Source organism: Diceros bicornis, chromosome 26 (assembly GCF_020826845.1).
Source record: "Diceros bicornis minor isolate mBicDic1 chromosome 26, mDicBic1.mat.cur, whole genome shotgun sequence".
Taxonomy (NCBI): domain Eukaryota; kingdom Metazoa; phylum Chordata; class Mammalia; order Perissodactyla; family Rhinocerotidae; genus Diceros; species Diceros bicornis.
The window spans coordinates 8967436-8987724 of NC_080765.1; the positions used below are offsets into that span (position 1 = coordinate 8967436).

Below are 20289 nucleotides of genomic sequence, written 5' to 3' on the forward strand. Positions count from 1 at the left end.
TGTAGTAATCTTTTGAAATTGTAAAATTCAAGTGACAGGTAACTACTTGTGTTCCACTCCTCACAGAAGCAGAGTCGTAGATCCAAAATAATCATTATTGTCCCTCGCATCCCACACTCAGATGGCAAGCAGCCCAGAACCCCTGCCCACCGAGTTCTTCGACACCCTTGAGATAGTCTCAAACTGACACTTCTTAGCAGGGGAGGAGGGCAGGCACCTTTGGTGACTCTTAAATGAGACTCCATCTACATTCAGAATCTTAAAATTTTGGTAATGAAAACCGTAAGACTTGCAAGTCATTCTTACCAGCCTTAAATGTAGTGTTGTGATGTCCAAGGAAGGATTTCCACATCAGGTGGGAAGAATTTAAACAGACAGACCAGATTGAACATAGTGTCTCAGATTTCAAACAAATATAACTCATCTTTTGGCAAAATAAATATAGTGGAATGCAAGTTTGATAGATGGAAGAATATATAATCTACCAACTGTCGAGTACAATTTCATTGTAGACACAAAGAATCAATAATTTCAAAGAATTTAAAAACAAAAAGTTTGCACTTACTCCTCACAAAATCTTCACTTTTGGAACTACCCCAATTGAAGCTACACACTGAATTTATTAATACAGCATTAAGTTTCTTTGTGTAAAAAAATCTTTGTACATAGTAATAAAAAAGATAAGGCAAGATGCATTAAACAGAAACCTTCTGGTTCTTCTCCTCTGGGTTCTTACAGAGCCACTGATGACTATCTGCAACAAAAGAGTTAAGTTTCTGATTTTCCGTGTCAAGCATCTTGTGCCTTTGCTGTGGTAAGAATTCTGTCCGAGCACCCTGAAGGACAGATGCTGGTGATGGTCTTTGGCACTTACGCTGGCAGACTGAGCTTCTTTCCCTTGAGTACTAGAATGTTAAAGAGAGGAAGAGAAAACAAAAGGTTATTGATATTGACAAGCTTACAGCTTCCTTCTTCCCATTCCTAGAAGTCTGTCATACAAGATACTACATAGTAAGGCATAAGGAAATAAGCTTTTGGCAACCAACAGGCACTTGATTTTGGTGTCAATGAACAAAGCCCTCTCAAGTATGAAAATGTCATGCACACACAGACTGGAGAATTTTCTTCATTTACCTGGATGCCATAGCAATTCTGTTTAAGAAATACAAATTCAACTGAAATTGTCACTATGGGCCTGCCCCGTGGCTTAGCGGTTAAGTGCGCGCACTCCACTACTGGCGGCCCAGGTTCGGATCCCGGGCACGCACCAATGCACCGCTTCTCCGGCCATGCTGAGGCCGCACCCCACATACAGCAACTAGAAGGATGTGCAACTACGACATACAACTATCTACTGGGGCTTTGGGGAAAAAAAAGGAGGAGGATTGGCAATAGATGTTAGCTCAGAGCTGGTCTTCCTCAGCAAAAAAAAAGAAAAGGATTGGCATGGATGTTAGCTCAGGACTGATCTTTCTCACAAAAAAAGAAAAGAAAAAAAAAGAAATTGTCACTAAATTCATAGCAGCTTTTTGTTATCATGACTTTCTCCCCTAATCAACATATCTTAAAATATAACTGTTATGATGTGCAGAGATCTATGAAATTTTGGATGTTAAAAAAGAGATAAGGTACATATGCCCTTGCACCTAGCAATTCTACCATTAGGAATTTTACTCTATAAGCAAGGATTCTTAGCCTGGAGTCTGTGGTTGGATTTCAGGGGCTCCTGAATCCACTAAAACTATATGCATAAATTTCTTTGCATTTACATAACTACGCATTTTTTTTCTGAGCAAGGACCATAGCTTTCATCAGATTTTTGTGACGTTCACATGTCCTATATTCATATAAATGCAAAAATATACATATAGAAGGATGGTGATGTAAGCACTGGATTTTTTTTTTTAAAGATTTTATTTATTTATTTTTTCCCCCCAAAGCCCCAGCAGATTGTTTTATGTCATAGTTGCACATCCCTCCAGTCGCTGCATGTGGGACGCGGCCTCAACGTAGCCGGAGAAGCGGTGCGTCGGTGCGTGCCTGGGATCCGAACCTGGGCCGCCAGCAGCGGAGCGCACGCACTTAACTGCTAAGCCACGGGGCCGGCCCTAGCACTGGATTTTAATAGCAGCAAATCAGTAATACCTATGAACAGGGGGCTGAGTAAGTAAATTATGGTAATAACATAATGAAATACTCTGTGGCTATTGAAAATTATGTAGATTTTTTTTTTAATTGAGGTAACAGTTACCTCAGTAACATCATATAAATTTCAGGTGCACGTCATTATATTTCGATTTCTGTATAGACTACATCATGTTCACCAACCAAAGACTAATTACCATCTAAGATTTCTCTTTACTGACACGAAAAAATGTGAGCGTGGGGGAAAAAAGCAGATTATAAAATAGCATGTATACGCATCTCTGGAATTACATTTACTGAAACATTAACAATGATATCTCTGAGTGGTAGGATTTCAGGTGATTGTTTTCAGAATTATCAGTTCTGATTGAATTTTTTATAATGAAAACATGCCATTGTAGAAAAACAATAAAGCTACAGCAAAAGAAAAAAAGACTGCAAACTCTGACCCAGAATTTTATTTGACAGTCACTGAAATGTTTTCTGAAGCCAGTTCTGCTTTATAAGTAGTGCCAGATTAACAGCGTGCTGGGCAGGGAGCTCCTAAAAGAACACATGGCTCTAGGAACAAAGCAGGCAGGGCGCAGCCCAACGTACCTTTTGTAATGTACAAGTAGAAGAAGTCGCAGTATAGAATGGTCTGGACAACGCCGGCCACCACAGCAATGAGGTCAAAGAAGCCCTCAAAGTAGAAGCGCCAGATCCAGTTGATGAGATACAAAGCACGGTAGAGGCCCTGGAAGAACAGGTAGTGGGTGGTGATGGTCTCCGCCTCTCCGGTCTTGCTGATCATGAAGAGCTGTGGAAGGATAGCCACTGATTCAAGGTAGATGGAGAAGGTCCACAAAATCTGTAAGAGAAACAGCAAGCTTCAGTCAGCATCTGGTGCCCGCCCTGAGTTCACAGGAAATACCCCTGCTCTACTAGGGAGCAGCACAAAAAGAGTGGGGAATCTGGGCCTCTGAGCCCAGAACAGAGCAGCTTAGCAGTTTAATAATATGTCACAGAAACTAAAGCTACGTTTAAGAGGCATGGACACTCACAATGACAAGCTGGGTAAGCTGGACACCTCTACCTCTTTGAATTTTCATTCCCTTGCATCTCCAACATCTCATTCTGCCCTGTACAAAATCTGTGAATCTACATATATAATTTTTCTCCTGGATAAGCCTCTCCCATTCCGAATCTAGGGTCCTGAATCAACCCGGCTTTCTGCCAGGGTTGACAACACTGATAACTGGGTCTTTCCACTCCCTCACTGCTGTTTTTCCTCACCAACTGGTCTCCTTTCCAGACTGTCTAAATATTCTCACTATTTTTCTTATTCTTTAGGCTTTTCTGGTGTGGTTAAATCAAAAGGGTAAGAAATTAGAGTTGTAATTATGCAAACTCTCTGCCTCATGTGGTACTTTATTCACGCTGACGACAGAAGGACTTGCAAGTAGTCCTGGAGTGTTTGAAAACCCAGGCACTCCCGGCACCATCAGATGACCAAGAGCAGAACTGTAACTTAGCCCCAGGATGCTAAGGGAAGGATGAGGCACTCAGAGGCAGGCCACAGCACCGCACAGCGCCAGGTGGACCACGCAAACCACTTTTCCTCAAGTTGAGGAGTATAGCAGCGCTGCTTAGGGGATTCACAGCCACAGTATCAATGTGTGACACCCAACATGAAGAGGAAACAAAAGTTGGGTCAGAGTGGGGCAAAGACCACATTCTTCAAACAGGCAGGGCACTGTGTTTGGTACCACAGAAGCCAAGTTTATATTCTAAACGAGAGTCAGGCAATAACCTGTCAGCAGACACTCAAATACCTGGAGGCTTAATTCCCGTCCATGATTTATTTACACCAAATAGTGTATGTTGCACCAGAAGCTTGCCAAACAAAAAAAAACACAAACAAAAGAGAACAACTCCACTTATCTGCAAACAGGTCTATTTCCCTAGGGAACCAGAAGTGACCACTAAATAACCTCTTAACTAACCTCAAGAGGAGAGAAATCATGATTGACTAGAAATGAGAGGCCTCCCACAGGGACCACCAGAAACTCCACTCGGAAGGTATCGTGATTTCCATCGTAGGTTGCCTTAAATTTCATGTAGATCAGGTACACTGTGGCATAGGAGCAGGCAATGTAGATAAGCTAAAAACAAAGGAAAAGATACCAGGTCATCAATACCTTTCAGTTGTTCCAATTCCCTTGGCTTTCTACATCATATAGTTCTATGAGTCATATAACCACCACCACCACAATCAAGACACAGAACAGTCCTATCACACCCCAAAAAATTCCCTAATGCTGGGGCTGGCCTGGTGGCGCAAGCGGTTAAGTGCGCGCGCTCCACTGCAGTGGCCCGGGGTTTGCGGGGTCGGATCCTGTGCGTGCACCGACGCACGGCTTGTCAAGCCATGCTGTGGCAGCATCCCATATAAAGTGGAGGAAGATGGGCACGGATGTTAGCCCAGGGCCAGTCTTTCTCAGCAAAAAGAGGAAGATTGGCATCAGATGTTAGCTCAGGGCTGATCTTCCTCAAAAAAAAAAAAAAAAAAAAAAATTCCCTCATGCTGCCCCTCTGTAGTCGAGCCTTCCCTCCAGGCCTCACCTCTGGTGATCACTGATCTGTTCTTGGTCCCTGCAGTTTTGGCTTTTTAAAAATGCTATATAAATAAAATCATGCAGTATGTCATCTTTTAAGACCAACTTCTTCCCGTTAGCATAATGATTTGAGATCCAACCATGTTGTTGCGTGTATTAATAACTGGTTCCTCTGTATTGCTGAGTAGCATCCATTGTATGGGTGTACCGTAGTTTGTTCATCCACTCACCAGTTAAAGGACAGGTGGGTTGTTTCCAGTTTGGGGGATAGTGGACACAGCTGCTACGAACATTTGTGTACACGCTTTTATGTGAACATAAGTTTTCATTTCTCTTGGGTAAATACCTAGGAGTGGGATTGCTGGATCATATGTTAAGCATAAGTTTAACTTTATAAGAAACTGCCAAAGAATGTATTTTTAATCTCATTTTAAACTATTAGATAGCAGCTTAAGAAAAAAAATGAATGCAACGTTCAATGCAGTTCAAAACCAACCACTTCTTTCCAGAATGATGATGTTTCTTAGTGCTTTTCTAAAGATAAACAATGTAACTCATGCTAAACTTTGCAATGATGGTTTTTACTTAAATGGTGTTACTTTAACACTGAACATTCAGATTGTTGCTATAAAATTTTGTTTGGTAACATAACAAAAGCAAAACTAAAAGTAAGCGATAATTTGTAAAACATTGCTGCCTACAAGGGAGCGATTTTTGTTCGCATAGCAGTATAGCTGCTCAAAGGCTTACAACTAAGATATACATTCTTTCACATTCAAAATACGTTCTTTCACATTCAAAAAGTCAAGCACCATATATTCATCCAACCCAAAGGAAAAGTCTGCTAGTCTGAAATTACACCAATTTTCAGACTGCAGAATTTTAGGCCCGAGAATCAAACAGCAGGCTTAGCCTATGAATACAGACAACTGGGTACCAGCTGCTCTGCCTGGTACTACTTCTCCTTAGAAAAGCCAACTTGTGAAATTTAATTAGGAAAACATTTGGGCAAATGACTTAATAGGAAAATGAGAGCAATCATCAAGCTCTCACATGCTTAAAAACAAAACAAAGACACTAAACTGTCCTTGGCACTTCATCACGAAGTTGTATTTGCAAATAAATAATCAAGAAGGTATTAAAATTGTTGGTCATACCCACACACCAAAGAAGTACTCCCCCCGCCAAAAATCAAGAAAGATTAATATCTTATACTGTTAGAGGAGTTCTCTCCACACACAAATATATGTATACATGTATATGAATAAAATAACATAAAATCTACATGCATAAACAAAATATCCATCTATACACAGAGTCTCCTCCAGCAGTACATCCAGCCAAGGTACACAGTAGCCAGGGGTCCCTGCCCAGCACCCAGTCAATAGGCAGCCAAGATGACATCCATAAAGGCTTCAGCAGCTGCTGGGGACAACAACTGCTTTTCCCCTCTCACCAGTGCGGAAAAAGCTATGAGCTCATGAACCTCGGCTACCACTCCTCTGATTTTCAGAACATCAGAAACCACGAGCAAGCAAGCAAGAAGGATTCCTCTGAAAGCTAGGAATCCTGAGGGGGAGAGAGAGGAATTCTCCCTCCCCGCCCCCCACACCCCAGCACAAAGCCATTTTATTAAAAGGAAAGTATCAAAATTACAGACTAAACCACACAAATTGCACTTACAAAGATACCATCAATTGACTAACAGACAAATGTTTTGTACATGCAGTTTAAATGATAGAAATACATATTACCAATGAATTAAAGATAATCTATGCAATCTTATAATCAGTAAAGACAGTTTCAGGTGTTGTTTTTTCACTGTTAAATTGGAAAAGATTGTAAAAACATCTTTTATAGCTTTGAGTGTGTAATGCTGTCCACATTCATACACAGCAGATGGGCATGTGGATATTTATGAAATTATCCTTTAAAGGAATTTGCAGTATGTATCAAAAATATTAAACTGCACATGCTTATGACTTATTTCAAGGACTCCATCATTAGGTAATAATCAAGTATACGATGACAATTATATAGGGCTTTCATTGCACTTCCTTATTCTAGTGATAAATAATAAATAGGTGTTCAAAAATAGTGAATTAAAGAATTAATTATGGTAAAGCCATATGAGCAACTACAAGGGTCCTAAGAGCAAGAATCTCAACTGCCTTGTTAAGGGATGGGGATTCTTGCTCACACACTTCTAATATCTGCAGTTTTCACTCGCCTGGACAATAAGCAGGGACCTAGCCAATTTCAACTAAGCTAATTATTTCCTGATTACTAGGCTCCTATCACTTAGCAATGAAGAATGGAATGATTACAGGTAACAAATTTGCTTTTTAGGAAAGACCATAGGCTCAAATATTGCTTTGTCTACTTTGACTTGTGCTTACAAAAATGTTTTTGAACACAACGTGTTGGGGGGAGTTGTTTTGAACACCACACCAATGGCTTTAGCTTAAACATTACTTCTTGTGTGTACCAATAACCAAGTGCTTACAGCAGTGGCTGGCACACAGATGCTGGCTAAGCATTTGAAGAATGAATGAAGAAATCAGACACCCTTTACCCATCCTGAGAGCCCTCATACTTTTCCTTCACAGCACCTAGCACAAACTGCAGTCTTTCATTTAGTACCAGGATGAATGGTCTACTATGCCCCACCAGGCCATGACATGACTTCTGCTTGTTTTCTGCCCTGCCCTCAGCACTAGGGAAGTGCCTAACCCTGGCGTGTTCAGTAAGGACGAATTCAATGACTGTGTGAAAGAACTGAGGCATCCCCAAGTGTGGAGTGTGTACCACCAGTGCTGTGCAAGATGTTAGGTGGTACACACCTAACATCTTGTATTTTAATATATGTAATTTAATATATGTAATGTATTTTAATATTTAAACATTTGTCTCAATGTGAATTAGGAAAAATATAAGGACACCAAAGGTGCCATAGATACAAATGCTTAGATCGAGTTAAAAGGTTTAAAAAACATGTTAAGTAAATTATGGTACAGATGTTATTTAAGCATGGCAAAAATAATAAAGATGGCACACACAGCAGAACTTTAAGAAACACGAACTTAGCGACAAGAAAGAAAAGAAGTAGATGCCTGTACATAGTCCCTCACACAGCAGCAAAATAAGGCATTGCAGCGAGAAGCCCTGGCTTTCATTCCTTGTTCTGAACCGACTTGCTGGGTTTCCCAGGAAGTCTATAATTTCCCACTGCTTGAAAACATAATAGTTACCCCTCCTTCTTATAAGGTTATCAAGAGCTTTAGAAACTGGAGGAACTTAAGATAAAAAAACTCTTAAATGCAAACTCCTTTAATTAAATGGATACAGCTCTGAAACAGAAAAAATATGCTTAATGATAACTCTATTCCCAGTTATGTGTACAAGGTGGTCTAAAAGTGCTTAAGTCACGAACAACATATTTAGACATTATTCTTAAAGATGTTTCATTAAGTACACAGCTGACATAAATTTAACAGTTTCCAAAGGTCTGTGAATTATGGACAAAATACATTCCATTGGATGCTATACCATACCTTCATAGATGTATTATATAATGAAATAAATGAAGTAAAAAGATCCAGGTAACGAGTTGTGAAGACCAGTGCAAACAGAAGCTGGCTTTTTCCAGAAATACCTAAAGAAACAAAAGGAAAGTATGAGAAAAGCCTCAAAGAGCTTTATGATTCCTGTAGATAACACTGTATAGGAAGTGCAGATATGGAAAGGGGGACACCAGGGGTCAATGGCTGATGTCTGGGATAACTCTAAATAAATGAGAGCAGTTTTAGTCTTTCTTTTCCTTAACATTCTTGAACATGCTCCTTTGGCACATGTACTTTTCTGCCTTACTATGATGGGTGACTATAGGAAAGGGACTTAATTATGCCAGGGCCAATACACCAGGATTGTATATTGTTCAAATGAACATTGTATTTCTCAAATATGTTACTGTAGGTAGGAATAAATTTACTTAAAAAGTCTGCTGTTATTTAGTGTTGTAACTTTACTTTTAGCATCTTTCTTTCCACTTAAAAACAATCTCTCTTGGGCCGGCGCCGTGGCTTGGCGGTTAAGTGCGCGCGCTCCGCTGCTGGCGGCCCGGGGTTCGGATCCCGGGCACGCACCGATGCACTGCTTCTCCGGCCATGCTGGGGCCGCGTCCCACGTGCAGCAGCTAGAGGGATGTGCAGCTATGACGTACAACTATCTGCTGGGGCTTTGGGGGAAAAAAATAAATAAATAAATAAATAATTAAAAAGTCTGCTGTTATTTAGTGTTGTAACTTTACTTTTAGCATCTTTCTTTCCATTTAAAAACAATCTCTCTTGGGCTGGCCCCATGGCGTAGTGGTTAAGTGTGCGCGCTCCGCTGCTGGCAGCCCGGGGTTCGGATCCCGGGTGAGCACCAACGCACGGCTTGTCAGGCCATGCTGAGGCGGGGTCCCACATAAAGTGGAGGAAGATGGGCATGGATGTTAGCTCAGGGCCAGTCTTCCTCAACAAAAAGAGGAGGATTGGCATGAATGTTAGCTCAGCGCTGATCTTCCTCACACACACACATAAAAAAAAACAAAAAACACTCTCTCGTGGTGACAAATATTTCAAGGATGGAGTTGGAATCTAATTGGATTAGGAGATGAGGAACCAACCGAGGAACACTGCTTCAGGTAAGAGTACGAGCAGTAATCCCCCTGGAATAGTGGGATGGCCTCCCAAAGTGACTTCTTTTGTGAGGGCAGCATTTACTTGGACATACTAAGATTTTTAAAAATTCCATCACTTAGATTCATCACACAACCAACCTCACACTCACATAAAAATGTTCCTGGATGCTAAGGCAACAAGAGGGTGGGAACCTGCTAGTACAGTCAGTTTTCCAAAGCAACAGTCTTTTTATTAAACAGCTTTAAACTGTTTCTACCTCCAACCACCAAACCACCTCCAGAGCACTACTGTGGCACATCGAGACTCAGCTGGGGAAGTCCAGAAGGTCACACAGTGTGCACTCAGCTTTTCTGATACCTATATTTGACCAAATATTTATGTGACACAGGACATGAACTATGGGTTTCAGATGTTGGAGACTGAGCAAATTCATTAAGGAAACTGAATCTTACTAGCTGTCAAAACTCACCCACCCTCATCTACACTGCAAACTTCACATTATTAGACATTTAAGTAAGCACGTATTTAGCAAAACTATCACTGCACCCAAATCATTAGTAATACTCTTCCAGGATGTGAAAATCACATTGTTGGGGTCGGCCCAGTGGTGCAAGCGGTTATGTGCAAGCGCTCTGCTTTGGCGGCCCAGGGTTCGCGGGTTCGGATCCTGGGCATGCACCGATGCACCGCTTGTCATGCCATGCTGTGGCGGTGTCCCATATGGGCAAAGATGTTAGCTCAGAGCCAATCTTCCTTGGCAAAAAAGAGGAGGATCAGCATCGGATGTTAGCTCAGGGCTGATCTCCCTCACACACACACATACACACACACACACACACACACAAAAGAAAATCACATTGTTTTTAAATGATATCTTACAAACAATATTTTATTTTATTTATTTTATTTTATTTCATTTTTTGTGAGGAAGATCAGCCCTGAGCTAACATCCATGCTAATCCTCCTCTTTTTGCTGAGGAAGACCGGCTCTGAGCTAACATCTATTGCCAATCCTCCTCCTTTTTTTCCCCTAAAGTCCCAGTAGATAGATGTATGTCATAGTTGCACATCCTTCTAGTTGCTGTATGTGGGACATGGCCTCAGCATGGCTGGAGAAGCGGTGTGTCGGTGCGTGCTCGGGATCTGAACCCGGGCCGTCAGTAGTGGAGCGCATGCACTTAACTGCTAAGCCACGGGGCCGGCCCCAAACAATATTTTAGAAAACAATTTTGCAGCTTGTTCAGAAGCCTGAATATAAGAATGTTATTTCTATGCATGAATAATTGCAGTTCCAGCCTATTCACAAAAACACCTAAATAGAAATTGAAGAAAAAGTTGACTCTATCCATCAACAGTAACCAATTTCAAGGGCCAAAGGTGGAGCTATAGACAGTAAGTCTGCTCCTTTTAGTCTTTTCCCCAGTAAGGGGGAACCTTTCTTTTCCATCAAAGATCAGTGTTCTAAAGGAGAGACAGTGAGGCTGCCATTGACATAAATAAGAGAACATGGGAGAGCAAAGACAAGATCGGGGAAAAAAGGATAGGGAGCAGGCAGTTCACATTTGATGTTTGTTAGAGCCTTGAGACATAAATTTCCAGTTCATTTCCTATATGGTTCCTTCCAATATTTTAAACAAAAAATTAAAGGATATATATGGGCAAATTTTGTGGTAAAAGGTTTATTCTAACGGGACTTTGGAAGCCAGGCAGATTTGAAATTTCGTCCTCATTTTCAGCATTCCTACACTAAAAATCAGGGACTATCATATCGTTTTTACCACTCCCCTTTGAGACTCAAAACTCACATATCACTTCCTCTGGGAAGTCATCCTTGAAGACACGCTCCCTCGGTGCTGTTTATTCATTCAGCAAGTACATAATGGGAACTACTTCATGCCAGCTGCTACCCTAGCTCCTATTACCGTCCTTATAAAATACACTGGGATTATCTGGTTGCCTGTCTCCGCTCTCCCCAACCCCCCACCAGCACCAAGATCTCCAAAGGCTGGGGTCGTGCCTTATTCCATTTTGTATTCTCTGTGCTGAGTACTGGGCCTGACACTCAGCAGGGCTAAGAAAATATCTGCGGAATGAATGAACAAATGGACAAAAGAAAATGGAATTCATTTTACTTTCATGTCACCAGGTAAATTCTCATTTTGTGGTATTTTTGGATAATACTTAGTCCAAAGAGTTTCTAAGTCATACTATGTCTCTATGACTGTAAATAGGCAATGTGCTCTGGGCTCTGCCCTAATTTACTGCCAGCCAGAGGGTAGGAGAGGCCCCTGAACAGAGCATGGGGCAGAGGAGAGAGGGACAGGCAGTGTGTGGCCTGGAGCTTGTCCTGTGGGGCAGAAACCATGCAGGAACCGCTGTGCTGGAAATCTGAGGATGCTTACACAGTTCTACCCTTTTCTTCCTGGCCTGGGATCCTAATTAGCAAGTAACAGCTTTTTCTTTTAAAACAGAAAAACTGTCTTCTCTTCACAGGAAGGCAGGGATCCCAGCTGAAGACAGAGGGGGCAGGGGCAGGAATCTCCTTCCAGGGGAAATACGTGCTATGAAGCCACAGGGGCTCCCACTGTCAGTTTCTCCCTGTGTTGAGACCAAAGCACGCCAAGGCTACCCGGTAACAAGCTCTCAAGAACACTCACTCTAAATGTTTCTGAAACGGCCATCCCAATTCCAAACTCACCAAACATCCGTATTATGGAGTATAACTTGCTAAATGGAGATCAATCATTAAATTGAACACCATTCCTGTCTTTTTCCACTGGGCCATGTTAAGTTTAATAAAAGCCCACAACTATACACTCCAGTGCACGTTACTTTAACTTATGCTGCAGGTTAAAAGTTGCATTTCTTATATTCCCATTGGTTTACAGAACAGAGCCCTCAACCTAACCGAAAAGCCTTCCACGAATTATTTTTGTCCTGGTGACAGCTAGGATGCAACCAAGCACTGTAGGTCAGACCACCAGAATAATCTGCATGGCGGCATTCAACAACGGTCCTGGCACCATGCTCCAACCCGTTGTCTCAAAGGATCTGCATACTCTCCTAAAGGCCATTAACTTTCCCTGGAACCAGCAGCCCTATAGTCAGGAACTGACTCCTAACATGGCTCTTATGACTTAGGGAAAGAGAGGCTTTGGAGCCAGAGGGTCTGGGTTCAAGCTCAGCCTCTGAACACACAGGGTAAGCCTGGGTCCATTACATACTTGACTCCTCCTAAACCTCACTTTCTGCATCTGTCAAATGGGGACAAATTATGCCAACTTTGTGGGACTGTTGGGAAGAGAAAAAGTGCTTTATACTGTACCTGCCACACTGTGAATGCTTGATAAATGACAGCTCTTACTATGTCCTGTTTGCCATTTTTTCTTGTTTTGAAAGAAATCCATGCTATTTTACTAAAAATTTCAACTGGGCTAAAATATATGGAATAAAAAGCAAAGAACCTTTTTTTTTTTTGTGAGGAAGATCGGCCCTGAGCTACATCTGGCAATCCTCCTCTTTTTTTTTTTTTTTTTTTTTTTGCTGAGGAAGACTGGCCCTGGCTAACATCCATGCCCATCTTCCTCCACTTTATATGGGACGCCGCCACAGCATGACTTGCCAAGCAGTGCATCGGTGCGCACCCGGGATCCGAACCGGCGAACCCCAGGCTGCCACAGCGGTGCACAAGCACTTAACCACTTGTGCCACAGGGCCGGCCCCAGCAAAAGAACTTTTTTAACACCCCTCCCAACTCCATTTCAAGTGCAACTTTCCAGGCTTTTTTAAAGCCCCTTTCTGTGTGTGTGTGTGTGTGTGTGTTTTAACATCCATGCCAATCTTCCTCTTTTTGCTGAGGAAGACTGGCCCTGGGCTAACATCCGTGACTATCTTCCTCCACTTTACACGGGACGCCACCACAGCATGGCCTGACAAGCGGTGCCTCGGTGTGCGCCCAGGATCTGAACCCGGGCTGCCAGCAACTGAGCGCGAGAACTTAACCCCTACGCAACGGGGCCTCCCCCTCTACGTATGTTTGTATATGTATGCATATACATGTTTGCCCCTTAAAATGGGGTCATACAATCTTTTGCTTTACAATTTGCTTTTTTAACTTAATATCTCAGATTTATCTTTCCCTGTTAGTACTTCTAGCTCATTCTTGTTAAGGGCTGTTTAACAGTGTTCCATAGTGTGAATGTACCAACATCTGTGCGATCACTCCCTTAATGGACATTTGGGTTGTTTACAATTTTTGTTCTTATAAATACTGCACGAACATCTTTGTATCTATAAACAGTGTTTTGTACTTATTTAGGTACAATGAACACCTTTATACCTATATATAATTTGTTCACATATATAACAATTTCTGTAGTTCAGATTCTCTAGAACTGCTAGGATAAAATATATGAACACTTTAAGTTTTGATATATTGTCCAATTTCCCCTGGAAAGGCTGTGCCAATTTTCATATTCACTAATACCAGATGAGAGTGCCCTTTACTTCATACCCCTGCCGACACTAGATGTTGTAAACCTCTTACTTTTTCCCACCCAGGGCAAATGATGGTATGCATTGCTGTTTTAATATCCAAGTTCCTAACTACTAGTGAGGCTGGGCATTCTTTCACGCTTAACTGGCCTTCTGTTACTCTTCTGTGAACTGCCACTTTGCCCATTTTTCTATCAGGTTTTTTTTTAAATTTGTAGGAGTATTTTATTATGGATATTAACCTTCTGTCACTTTGATATATTACAGATTATTTTTCTCAGATTATTATCCTTTCACTTTGATGATATTCTGAATTAATAAGTTAATTTGGGGAGACATATCCTCTTGCTTCCTACCAGCCTGCCTGGTCCTATTCAGGACCCTGGTATGAACATACATGCAGGTCATCTTGTATGTCCAGCAGCAAAGTTTTATACTTTTCTTCATAGATGTCTTACACACTCCTTGTTGGGAAGTCAGGGAGCCTTCTCTGGAATCCTTCTTGCCACTTCGCATCCATAGGATTTATTGCCTATATGGTTTAATACCCTGTATTTTTATCTTTTTATATATGTCTTATTATTTCAACTAAACCGCAGCTTTCTTGAGAACAGAAAAATTTTTGTTTTTCGGTGAGGCGGATCGGCCCTGAGTAACATCTGTTATCAACTTTTCTCTTTTTGCTGAGGAAGATTAGCCCTGAGCTAATATCTGTGCCCACCTTCCTCTACTTTGTACGTGGGACATGGCCACAGCATGGCTTGAGGAGCAGCCTGCAGGTCCGTGCCAGGGACCCAAACCTGCAAACCCCGGGCTGCTGAAGCGGAGTGCACGAAACCAACCACTATGCCACCAGGCCAGCCCCAAGAGCAGGAATTTTAATAGCTACAAATTGCTGCTCTGAGTTGTGTCCCCAATGCCTTGCACATAGTGGGTGGTCAATAAATGTTTGAGAGCAATGATTACTCAAGAGACTGGCACTCAAAAGAACAGAGGTGACGGCTGCTACAAAGCTTGCTGAGAATGTGATGCTAAAGCTTCTTGAAGTCCTCAATGACAACAGAAGATGAGGTGTTTTCCATTTGCTTCAAAAATATAAACTGTCCATTTCTTTTTTTTTTAAATTTTATTTATTTATTTTTTTCCCACCAAAGCCCCAGTAGATAGTTGTATGTCATAGCTGCACATCCTTCTAGTTGCTGTATGTGGGACACAGCCTGAGCATGGCTGGAGAAGCGGTGCGTCAGTGCGCGCCCGGGGTTCTGAACCCGGGCCGCCAGCAGCGGAGCACACGCACTTAACCACTAAGCCATGGGGCCGGCCCTAAACTGTCCATTTCTGAGAAATGTAGGGACACTGTATATTCCTGTCATGTTTGGTAGGATGAAAAGTCTACAACCTACATAACAATAGCTAACAACAATCTGAGCGAGAAGTGGAGAAGGGAAGGGGAGAGACTAGGGGAGAAGGGCTGGGAGTCATGGATCTCAGGAAGACTCCACTAGTAATTTAAGCACAACAGATACAGCACTATTATTAACTAACAGCCTACAAGAAAATGTAGATAGGAAGTTTTTCATCTACAAACCAAGGCTTATTCTCCCAAGGCTATCCAGGTCAGTGTTTAGGATAAGAATAAGGTGATAACTTGAGTGTACTGTGGATCCAGCTGCAACGATAGTTCAAGAATATGAGAAACTCACACTTCATTTTGTCACCCCTCTGTACTGATAATCACAGACACAGGAGAATGCCAATTCAAACAGAGCTATCCAAGATCAACTCCCCTGCCCCCACTTTAAAACAAGTCCTCTAAGGCAGCCGTTCTTGAATAAGATGGTCAGGAAAACAGCTTCCTCACTAACCTGTCTCATCCCTTACCCTAAAGGAAAAAAGCCCCATGGTTCTGTAGCAGCAGGCATGTTCAAAACAGGTGCCAAAATCCTAAAACAAACTCCCAAACCAGTATTTTCAAAGTGAGAAACACAACCTGAATGTACATGTCTCCTATTCCAGTTATTTGAGAAACTCATATCAAATTCTTACTCTTTCAAAAATCTCTAAACTACTTTTATAATTTAGGATGGACAAACAAAGCAGCTAGTCAAATTTAGCATTTAATTTTGCATAAATGATCTTGGCGATTTTGATTTTTAAAAGGCCAGGAAATCTCACAGATAAGAACCAAAATGATCCTAACTCTGACACCAAGAATAGTTTAATACTGCCCTATAACTACAAGCTAATGGTAGGAATACTTGGCAAACACACACGAACTTAAGTCACCTATTTATCTTCTTTGTTATTTTGGCTGAAGTACTTTACATTTTCCTAAATCCTCTTAAAGCTCCCAAATGAAAATAGTGAATATTAAAAAACAAACAAACAAAATAGCAAACCTTCTCACTTTCTCTTTATTACTCATAAGTTCCCTTAAGAATTCTATATCTGGAGTTGCATTAACTTCTCCCCAACATCTTAGTTTAGATACACGTTTAGGCAACAGCATGCCAACACTTAATGACTTGACAGAGAAGGGGATTCTGAGAAACATATGAAAAGATGATGAAGAGACTCAACCAAAGATTTTAGAGCAAAAATAAAGATTAAAAGTAACGTTTTCTAGGTGGGGGAAATGAGTGAAGGTGGGCAAAAGGTACAAACTTCCAGTTATAAGATAAATAAGTCCTGGGGATGTAATGTACAGCATGGGGCCTATACTTAACAACACTGTATTGTATATTTGAAAGTTGCTAAGAGAGTAGGTCTTAAAAGTTTTCATCACACACACGCAAAAAATTGTAATTATGTGTGGCTATGGATGTTAACTAAATTTACTGTGGGAATCATTTCGTAATATATACATATATCAAATCATTATGTTGTACACCTGAAACTAATATAATGTTATACGTCAATTATATCTCAATAAAGCAGGAAAAAAAATAACATTTTCTGAGTGCAACAAAAAATGATCTAAACTACATGTCTGGCATCAAATATTTAAACCAAATTACTTAAGCCAAAATAGATATTTATTCAAAATCCTTAATTGTGAGTTACTGGTTGCCTGTGTTTCAATCCTGGCTCTACCACTAATTTCCTCGCCTCTCTTAGACTCAGTTCTCTCCTCCACACAATGGGGACAACAGCACCCACCTTGTAAGGTTATTTTAAGGACAACATAGGACAAGCCATATGAGGCATTTAGCTCACTCTCAGAACTATGAATAAAATGAGAGATCACCTCCAAGCCAGACCCACTGGTTTCAGCACATGGACTTTGTAACATCCATTCTGATTGCTCAAAGGTCTTCTTTGTGTTTGCTTACTTCCTGGATCTCAGCTATCTTCTAGGGAGGCCTGAAGGCAGCAGTCAAAGATGTGGTGTACTTTAGATGTGGAAGCTTTTAGAAATCAATTAGGCAAATGGAATCTCTGCCACCCAGGTTCTTTAGGACTCCATCTTTTACTCCATCCTCTGCAACAATTAAGTTCTTGAATTCATCAAAAGTCATTTCACTGAGGCCATGGCATCAAAAACAAGTTTAAAGAGGGCACTGCATTTTAAGTAATCATGTAAACATTTGCCATTCTTAAGCTCTTAGGGTTAATGAAATGTAAAACTTCACAGCTATTATCTGGGAAAGATTTGTCTCACTGCCTCCCAGCAATGCGTGCATGAAATGTGTACTCCCGAGGAGAGAGTCGCCAACTCACTGGTGACGTGGAGTGAGGAATTACAGGAGACCACAGGAGACCTCGGCGGTACCCAGCGCCGCAGGTTTAAGAGAACCCGTTATTAGGCACTCGGAGTTTGACAAACTAGGTTGTTTCTCAAAGCAACACCGATTACCCCCAAGAAATTCACTTAGGGACCTGCCCCACCCCCTCCCTCGGCGGGGGTGATCCTGGACCCGAGAGCTCGGGTGAAGGCCGCAGGACTCTAGGGACAGGCCTGAGCCGACCCCCTAAACTAAAAACCAGTCCTCGAAGGGGCAGGGTGGGGAGCGGGGTGACCTCGCCCCGCGTCCGCCCCACCTCCCGGGCTGGCCTGGCTGCCACGTCAGGCCGAACCGGCCGCGGTCCTGCCCATCCTCCTCGTGCCCGTCCCATTGATTCGCAGGCTCCTCGCGCCTGCCAGACGCACCCCCCACCCCGAAACTTTTCAGACAGAACAGGGCCCCGCGCAGTCCGGCTGGCGCCTCCTCCGCCCCGACGGCTCAAGTTTGGAACGGACCCAGCGCAGAGCGGGGCTCAGCGCCGCGACACCCCGCCCCGGCCTGATCGCCCACCCCCAGAGCCCGCAGGCTCCCCCCGGGGCCGCCCGCCCGCCAGGCCGGCCGAGAGGGTGTGTCGGGCCAGCGCAGGCCTGCGGGTGAGCGTAGCGCAGCCCGTGGCTCCTCCGGGCCACCCAGCCCCGCGCCCGAGCCTCCCTGGGGCCTCGCCTGCCGCTCACCGGCGCAGGAGCGCGTCTTCCAGATCTTCAGCAGCAGGATGACGATGGCCGCCAGGTGGGATAGGTCCCCGGTCAGCCGGAAGATGTTCATGGCGGCGGCGTTCGGCGCGGCGGCCCCGGGGCTCGGCGGCTCAGGCGGCGGCGGCGGCCCCTGAGAGGAAACGGCGAAGATGGCGAGAGCGGGCGCGACGTGGCCAGGGACGTGGCCCAACTGCCGCCGCGCGCGCGCGGGGCAGTCTGGGAGAGCGGGCCGCCGCCACGCCACGCCCCGGGGCCCGCCCCTTAAAGGGGACGCGCCCGAGCGCAGGCTGGGCCCAGAGCGCAGGGTCTGGGCCACGCTCCGGAGGACCCCGACTCCTCGCCAACTTCCCCCTGCCGGGTTTCCGGCTTCCCCTCGGGTGCCAGCGATTTCCTTTAGTTTTTGAAATGACAGTACCTCGTGAGGGTTTTTTTTCTCCCACTAATCTTAAGAGCTCTGCAGGCTTACTGTATGAAAACGTGTGAGAGGAAAATAAGAAATTAATACGTGATGGCATCACTTAAGATAAGGTCGACTTTGGGGGTGTCAGGGAGAATGCGGCTTATGTGGTGGTCTGAAAATTTTACTATTCTGGGGAAACGGTGCAAAATTAGGTAGAAAAGTGAACATTTCTGTAGGATAAGAAAATAAATTACAAGAAATTGCTAACAGAATGACGCTGACAAACAGGTTCTGCTGCATAATTTTGGGCGGCCCAGTACAAAATGAAAACGCGGGTTCCCCGGTTCAAAAGCAGGAAAAAAGTGCTATTAAAGGTACTAAAGTATAAAGCTTTTCCCTTCTTTTGCAGTCTCTCTCGACTTGGAGTGTTTCCTGTTTGCTATTTAATGTCATTCTAAGAAAAAAAAATTTTAATTATGATCATGAATATTACCATTTGTCTTTTTATTGGACAATGTCAGTTTTGAATGCTAATATCAGAGCTTTTAAACACGGATGTGGAATCGCTGAAAGTACACAATTCATATTTCATGACTTGTCCATGGAGCTGGCCAGAGAAGATGAACACAGGCCAGACCCAGGAAAGTTGGAAGAAGGGGTCCCCCAGGCGCAGTACAGGCTGCCTTTGGGCATAGGGATACTGTATGGGCCAGTGCTTTGCTCCCATGGGCCAGGGCCCGCCTTGGACTCAGATGGAGTATGTGCTTGGGCCTCATGGCTGCTGGTTCACTATCCCACCTGCTGACTTTGCTGGGGTAGAGAAGTCCAGCGAGGCCTCTCCCCTTTCCATGTGCCACCACCTCAACCCTTAAGGTGCCAGGACACGCTAGGTACCAGGATCAGGGATGGGCGAGAGGCTTGCCCCTGCCAAGTTGACCATCAAATGATGGGACAGGCACTGCCATGCCCTGCCCAGAGAGACCATTGGGCACACAGGTTCAACCGGATCCACTCTGACTCTGACAGAGCACTCCACACCTATACCCGGGCCCCCACCTAAGTGGAGGGTGGCAGAGGTCACTGGGCAGGAGCAGAGAGGGCACAGGGGCACAGGCAGCCGAGAACCCATCCTGAAGAGGCAAGGAGACAGCAAGAGTGGAACCATGCAGGACCAAGTCTCTGTTTCACACTCCATTGTGTCATCGGACCTCACACTCAAAACACAAATTCGAAGATAAAATTATTAAGAATTTGAAGACAGTGACCACAGAACATTAAGCCTTGATTGTGGGGCTCTTCTATCCCTGTAAAACTGCACTGGTCGCTCACTCATGAAGCCAACCTTGCTGACAGATACCACAAATAGCACAAAAATCCTGAAAATAACACAATATTTTTATTAATTACCTTCACACTTCTGTAATACTCTTTTTCCTACATTTTTTTCACTGTATACTCTTTGGTCACCTCTTCATATGACAATGATTT

The 20289-nt window shown here is 43.3% G+C and overlaps 1 protein-coding gene across 2 annotated transcripts; it reads right to left on the minus strand.

Moving 5' to 3' along the window:
* Positions 1-600: 600 nt before the first annotated feature.
* KDELR2 (KDEL endoplasmic reticulum protein retention receptor 2) lies at positions 601-18562 on the minus strand. 2 transcript variants are annotated; one of them, XM_058569326.1, is made up of 5 exons: positions 18381-18559; positions 8297-8397; positions 4131-4289; positions 2743-2995; positions 777-905 (listed from the first exon to the last, which is right to left on the minus strand). In XM_058569326.1, the coding sequence occupies exons 1-5, from the start codon at positions 18469-18471 to the stop codon at positions 871-873; spliced, it is 639 nt and encodes a 212-aa protein (XP_058425309.1). In that variant the 5' UTR covers positions 18472-18559; the 3' UTR covers positions 777-870. The 2 variants fall into 2 exon arrangements, with proteins under 2 accessions (XP_058425310.1, XP_058425309.1); XM_058569327.1 differs by lacking the exon at positions 2743-2995 and having other exon boundaries at positions 601-905; positions 18381-18562.
* Between the last annotated feature and the right edge of the window lie 1727 nt (positions 18563-20289).